The sequence below is a fragment of the Myripristis murdjan genome, chromosome 20 (assembly GCF_902150065.1).
Source record: "Myripristis murdjan chromosome 20, fMyrMur1.1, whole genome shotgun sequence".
NCBI lineage: Eukaryota > Metazoa > Chordata > Actinopteri > Holocentriformes > Holocentridae > Myripristis > Myripristis murdjan.
The window spans coordinates 21,991,553-21,998,837 of NC_043999.1; the positions used below are offsets into that span (position 1 = coordinate 21,991,553).

The following is a 7,285-nucleotide window of genomic DNA, read 5'->3' on the forward strand; positions in this document are numbered from 1 at the left end:
GTATGTATGTTTTTTTGGTTTGTTTATTTTTGCCATTTTTGGGCCAATAAGAATCGTTGGAATTCTTTGTGAGTAACGTTCCTCATGGTTACGATTTTCAAATTTAAAATATTCATAACAGTTTACCAGCCTCTCATGTTTCATAAACTCTCCAGCACATTTCAATATTTTAATATCAACCATTCTCGGAGGAAACATAATTTGACGTGAGTGCACCTCTGTATCTCGACGAGAACCCGAGTTTACAAGCTACTTACGGTGTCAGTTGCTAAGTTAGCATAGTTACTGCCGGTACTTCCATGTCAGGAGAGTTTTAGCAATTATTTTGTCTAGCATAGGTTTTTACTTGATATCAGCTCCATTAGACTGATTTATCGCTAAAAAACAAAACCAACAAATAAAATAAAATAAAAAACAAAACAAAACAAAACAGCTAGCTATTTTAATGGTACGGGATCGATTTTGGATTCACCAGGCAATGGAAATGATGAGATGGTTAACGTTAGCTAACTACAGCTAAGTTCCAGGCTATTTAAATGTCAGCAGAGGAGTATGATAAAATATTGAATTTTGTCCAGTAGAGGGAGCCATTCGGAAGAAATAGTTGCAGTTGACGCAGCTACGTAATAATTAACAGAAGGATACAATTTGTGACACACTGACAACTTGAATACGGGCACTTCTGCTTATTTCCTCAGCAGGACAAACCACAGAAAATACTGAGGAGAAGCTGAGCAACAGATCACAGAGAAGGCGTGGTTATACCTTCAGTTTTGAGTGATGAAATGAATGCTATTTTTTCACCAGTGAGAGGTTTATTCTCTTCCAGTTGCTGATAGTACGTCGAGCAGATACTGGCTGCGCAGACACAGATCCTGTTTCCAACATGTCCACAAAGGCAGAGCTTTCCCCCAGGTAGCACTAAGTGTATATTACTCAGAACAGACTGGCTGACATCACTTCTGCATTGCCTTGTGTAGCTTTGTTTATTGTTTGTGTCCCTGTTTTATTACGAGATTTATTTTCTTCCTGTTGGTCTTCCTCTTAGTATCATCATCATCATCATCATCATCATCATTATCAATCTGCACTTTTGTACTCTGTAGTGCCTTCCAGAGGGTAAGAGTTCTTATTCAGAGTGCAGGACATGTTCTAATACTGATCTCTATTCATATAGTACAAATGAGAGTGAGATGCCACCGACAACAGCCTCAGTTCCTGTCAAAACTGAAAAAGTGAGAACAGAAGAGATGGACCAGTCAACCTGGTCACGTGGTGTCCTTTCACCAGAGCCTTCTGTTCCTACAACTGTTTACCAAAGCAGCCAAAACCAGTACAGTAAGCCTGTGTGAAAACTCATTTGCTACTGCTACTACTGCCAGCATTACTATCACTACTATTATTACTGTTGCTATTACTACTACTCGTGCTACTGTTACTAGCACTGCTACTACCACTACAATTACTACTGCTACTACCACTGTTGCTAGTAGTACTATTACTACAAATAATGCAATAATAAAAACATAAAATAGCTGATCTAGATTTAATTATTTTGAACTTCAAGTTATATTTGAATTTTTTGATTCCCTTATCATAGGCTAATTACAGAATGATAAATAAAGAGAGAACAGAGACATTATTTGTTACAACCAGCTTTAGTAATTATATAGTCCTGATCTGTTATTTTGTGGCCTTTTTTCCCCTCCAGTCGCATTCGCTTCAGGAGGTCCCATGCAAATCCAGCCTGAGGTGATGCAGAGTGTCCCATCCGTGGCCATGTTTAATGCACCAACATCACATCCCCTACAAGGCATCATGTACTGTGGCAGGGGCATGGGAAATGGTCCTCAGCAGTATTATATGCCAGTGAATGACATGATAGTGGCAGGTAATACTAGGAATCCTGATTCATTTGTGTTCTGGATTTGTCACTGCCTTGCTGGTTAGACTAAGGAAGCCATATAATGACATCACTTTGGCCTCTGTTAACTTCCAATTAGCATGTCATTATTTTCTAAACTTTTTATAGACTTATTGATTAATTGAACAAAAAAAAAAAAAAATCAATAGATTAATCAGCCATGAAAATAATCCATAGTTGCAGCCCTAGTCACAATCAAATAAAAGAGAAGAGAATGAAATCATCTTTATATGTGCTCAGAAGTCCACAAGACTAAATGTAAAACCAGCTGGTTCACATGGTCAAAACTTAGAACTTTAACTAATGAAACCAAACACAGTAAGGTAAAGAAACCTGTGTACAGGTCTGTTACAAGATCCTTCTTCTTCATCATAGCTATTTTATACAGTTTTGGTTTAGACAATATAATCACCACTGGCATCGATACTCTATTGGCACTTTGTATCAGGGAGTATTAATGAGGTATTTATACTTGGCCATCAAAAATAATATTGTGTATTTTATTCATTCTTTTTTTTCATCTTCTTATAATGCTGTGTATCTCTAGCCATCGCAAAAATTAGAGTATCACTTCCAGACTGGGAAGACTATTTCATCATGAAAGGGGTGAATGAGTCGCTCTGAACTCATGGTTTCCTTAAATGGCTAAGAAGGTATGTTGGAGGTCTAAAAAAGAAACGAAGGTTTGATGTCATAACATTGCCTGAGCAGACCTCAAGTCCTCCACTTCACCTCTGTAATGCCAGCAGAGGGAGCCAACTCTCTTATTACTGTCTATGCAATCAACTGGCTGAAGGATTTATTTTGCTGTGACGCTGGCTAAATTTACATTCACAGACTAACCCAGCTATAGGCCACATTACAACTGAGTCTCCCTGTTCCCAGTAATATACCAGCTAACAAAATATTCCTCTCCTGTCCACTAGCAAAATTTTGACAAAAAGACTCTACCACCAGCTTCATTCTTCATGAGAGCAGAAAGTAACTTTTAACACAGGGTGGAAGAAATGAGGATCATAAGTGTCTCTGATGCAAATACTGTAGTAATATACTCTCTTTTTGGAGTAAAATAAAATAACATAATATAATAGGATGTGTTTGCAAATTTTATTTCTGGCATACAGAAGGAAAGATTTGGTTGTTAAAGAGGGTTTTGTGAGCTTGTAGGGCTTCATTCCAGAATACATAAGGCTATACCAACTGTCCATGTTCAGCAAGCCATAGACTATTCAGTGCTCTGCTCTAGTTTGGATGAAAAAAATTCCTCCCCAGCCAAAAGACAAACAGCAGAGTCCCTGACTCATAGGTCTGTATCGGGGGAGAGAGCAAACCATGTTGTTGACATCAGGAGGCTAGTGATGTCACAGTGATGTCAATGCCTCTAATTGTAAATTGCACACATAGCCTCACTGCCGGCTGTGGCAACATTTCAGTCAGAGAATAGACTTGAAGGGGGCAGTTTCTCTTGGAAAACCTGGGAGGAGATATGGCTGTAACTGGGGATGAGACAGAATCAGGTATGTTTGCTATAATCCCTTTTTCTGTCAGATCTTATTTACATTGTTGCTCACCTGAAATAATCATTTAGGAATGATTCACATACAACTTTTTAATATTTTTAATATTAAGTCACTGAATGCAGTCAAATATCTGTCTTTGGAGAAATTCACAATTGATTTATCATAACTGATATTTTAAAAAGAGAGAGAGAAAGAAAGAACAACAGAAAGAAAGACAAGAAAAGAAAACCTGTTGATCATGAGCCAGATTTTTTAGATATAGCATTGTTGATGTTTATTGCTTACCCCAAACCACCATTAAGAAGCTCAGTAATCTCATAAATAACACTTTGAGTTGGCAAAGAAATGCTTGATATAACAGTGGAATTATTCTCCAGAGTCAGCCTCCTGCAACAAGCTGACTCCGATAAGAAATATTTTCACTGTCTGCTTGTCTCCTCAATCTCTCTCTCTCTCTCTCTCTCTCTCCCCCCTCTCTCTCTCTCTCTCTCTCTCTCTCTCTCTCTCTCTGTAACGCTTCAGTGCTCTGCCCACTCAAAGCACATAGCAGCAGTGGCTGACGTCACTGCTTTTCCTGGAACCGGCCCCCAGCAGCGACATGTAAATGCTAACCAGCGAATAAGATGTACATTGACGTCAGTGGCTGGTCATGCTGTGATTATATGCAGTTCCTCTTGCGATGGCAACACATCACAGAATTATTCATCAGTATATTGCATGATTCACAGCGTAGCTAGTTCCTCTAACTGAGCAAGCATTGAACAGAAGGGGAACTAGATAAGAATGGCACTATCTCTCAATGTGTATTCTTTCTCTTTCAGCACACAGGCATTGTTGATTAATTGTGACTTGATGCTGTTGTTTGTGTGTCAGTAATTACCCCTCTGTGCAGTGTTAGTCCACAGTTTTAAATGCTTTCATGTCAAAGATCCCCCAAAATAGATACACATCAGAGCCAAGGAACCCTGGCTGATGCGTTGTTGTTCCAGGAATCTCCACATGGCCAAATGTTTGTTGTTGTTGATTTAGTTTTGAATTGTACAACTTCCTATACATTAGGAGATACTACTGGTCAATGAAACCTTGGATCAGTCATGCTTTGTACATATATATGATGATGGTTTAATTTAATTATAGTGAATTTACATTATTCCCCATTTGAAAGTTCTGCATTGTCTTGTATAAGTTTATGTGTCATTAATACACACTACATATGCACAACTTAACTAGGTGAAAATGCCAAACACTTATTTCCAATTATGGAACAGTTTGGAAAAATTTCCTTAGTACCACAGACACTCTCCAACACTCCTCGTACCACAGTAACAACGCCGTCTCCTGTGTGTCTCCAGGCAGCACAGGTGACATGTCTGCCTACCAGCTGCGTAACCCCAGCTCCAGCCTCCCCCAGGGGGTGACGATCAATGCTGCCCACAGCTCCCAGCAGCCAGTTGAGGACGCCTCGCGAAAGAGGGAGCTGCGTCTGATGAAGAACAGGTAAAGAGATGTAGAATAAGCTCACACTCTGCTGCATTCACTCGCCCTCTCCCACTCATGAAACACCAAACATCTGTCCTGTCTAGTGTCCTGTGTATCATACTAACAACACGCTAACACATGAACAAGGATGGTGCCAGGCGTTGCATGAAATAATTCTTTCTGCAACACAGTCATCATTCCACTGCATGATTCTCCTTTATCTATGGTGCTTAGTAGGTATTTTTTAGGTTGTCTGCCTGCTATCTGCTCTGTTGCCTGTGATTGGATTTCAGAGTGAAGTGTCTGACATGATTTGTAGCTCTAAGGATTTGTGTGCATGGATAGGCTTGTCCTCTGTGGATAAGTGTAGTTGTTTCCTGGTAGGCAAGATCGATTGCTGTCTGCTTTTACTGTATGTTCTGCTTGCTGTTTGTGAAAGGGCTTCAGCTTACTACTAATTTGCTATGAACAACCTTTTGTCTCCTCTGGTGCCAACAGGCACATCTTTCTTTCCATTTTTGCACAACCCCCTTTGCCCAACATGATGATTTTATAAGGGTTACTCATCAATGATTCTTTGCTTTTTTGACTGCATGATGTCTTCTCCTCTGGTTGATTCTATTATGTCCTAGGCCTAAGGTATCAAGTGTCACAAGCAATTTTCATAATCATCCTCATCTGAACATAGTATACTACCCATGGGAAAAACCTAACAATGTGTTACAAAAGGGGATTTCTTTTTCTCTCTGGTGCAAATGAATTTAAGGTGATAGAGAATAGTCTTTGTTGTATTTGGTATGGGAGAAAAGCCAAGATGTTGAGATGTTGAGTTTTTCATGGAGACTGCAATTGCTTCCAGGGAGGCTGCCCGGGAGTGTCGGCGAAAGAAGAAGGAATATGTCAAATGCCTTGAAAACCGCGTGGCTGTACTTGAAAATCAAAACAAGACTCTGATTGAAGAACTTAGAGCCTTAAAAGACATCTATAGACACAAAGTTGAATAATTGCCATGATTTGAGGAGGACTGGAAGAGTGTGTGGATTACAGACCACTTGTATGGGGTCCCTTGGAGAATAGTTTTGTTTATACAGACAAACACACAAACACATACACAAATAGCATGCATAGATGCACGCACATAGAGACAAAACACTCCTTGTCCCTGCTGTTAATTGTGTTTACATGATGATGTCAGTGTTTCTGGCTCTGAATCTCCATGTGCCACCAACAGAAAAACCAACAGTGTTTTTTTTAGGTCAGAATTGCTGCCAGTGAATATCATGAGGAGCTTCTGTCCCTTTGTACAGGCAGGCTGCCAAAGCATGCAGGCAGAGGAGCAAGGAGTATGTGAGGAGGCTGCAAGCACGCGTTGTAGCTCTGGAGCAGGAGAATCAGAAACTGAAGGAAGAACTGCACCTCCGTGACATGCATGGTGTGAAGTCAGAGCAGGACTTCATACACCGTGTATAGATATGCTACAACGCCCTCGCTACTGATGTCACTATCACTAGCCTGTATTTAGCATTCCTGTATCATTAAAGACAGTATCAGTTGATAGCTTTTTTTGACGGCCTATCTTCCCAGGCCAGTAACTTTCCATACAGCTGTCATGATTTAGGTTTGATCAGGGAAAATGCTGCCAGAAGCCAAATGTTCAAAGGGAACCAGAGCCTCAGGGCCTCACATAGCAAGGTGTATTTTTATTGTATTCCATTTTTAACAAAGCTTACACAGTCCCAATGCTACCATACAGCATGGAATTAACCCCTACTGCACTTGTCACCTGTCTTTACTACAATTTAAGGTTGAGAGACCTGCCAGCATCCGGTATGCATCTCTATTAAAATTATTCCTCTTAACTTGTGATATGAATATTTATTTGACAGATAGACTGGTGTACTCTGCATTTTCACGTGTTTTCAATAGTCTGTCCATACAATTTACAAGTAATTTGTTACTGCCTTTATGAAAGAATGTATATATAGCACCACAGAGCACAAGTAACATGCATGCTGAGATCTTACTAACTTCTGTCATTGCAGGCAGGTATTTTGATATTGTTCTATTTGTTTCATTTCATACATTTGGCAGAATTTAGAAGTCCTCTCTGTAACTTTGTAAATTTTTAATTCAGTTATTTTAAATGAAAAAGAATTTGGATTTTCTTGTCTTTATCAGACGTTTTTTTTTTTGTTTGTTTGTTTGTTGTTGTTGTTGTTTATTGGTGATTTGTTTTCCCTGCTTCTCATTTATGATGTGTCTTTTTCTAATCACATCCCAGATACGTTTTTTTTTTTTTTTTTTTTTTTTTTTTTTGTCTAAATAAAGTGCTTTCTCAGTCTCTGTGTTCTATGATGTCTCA

The 7,285-nt window shown here is 39.3% G+C and overlaps 1 protein-coding gene across 1 annotated transcript; it reads left to right on the plus strand.

The window, feature by feature from the left end:
* The first annotated feature begins 3,362 nt into the window (after window positions 1–3,362).
* On the plus strand, window positions 3,363–6,623 carry LOC115378512 (cAMP-responsive element modulator-like). The gene is made up of 3 exons (XM_030078769.1): window positions 3,363–3,441; window positions 4,797–4,941; window positions 5,783–6,623. The coding sequence occupies exons 1-3, from the start codon at window positions 3,411–3,413 to the stop codon at window positions 5,925–5,927; spliced, it is 321 nt and encodes a 106-aa protein (XP_029934629.1). The 5' UTR covers window positions 3,363–3,410; the 3' UTR covers window positions 5,928–6,623.
* The last annotated feature ends 662 nt before the right edge of the window (window positions 6,624–7,285 follow it).

Excerpts from the sequence above, each read along its gene's own strand:
- LOC115378512 (XM_030078769.1), top strand. The coding sequence starts at position 3,411 with ATGGCTGTAACTGGGGATGAGACAGAATCAG. Across the intron at positions 3,442-4,796 it reads TGGGGATGAGACAGAATCAG|GCAGCACAGGTGACATGTCT; the intron begins GTATGTTTGCTA and ends GTGTGTCTCCAG. Across the intron at positions 4,942-5,782 it reads CTGCGTCTGATGAAGAACAG|GGAGGCTGCCCGGGAGTGTC; the intron begins GTAAAGAGATGT and ends AATTGCTTCCAG.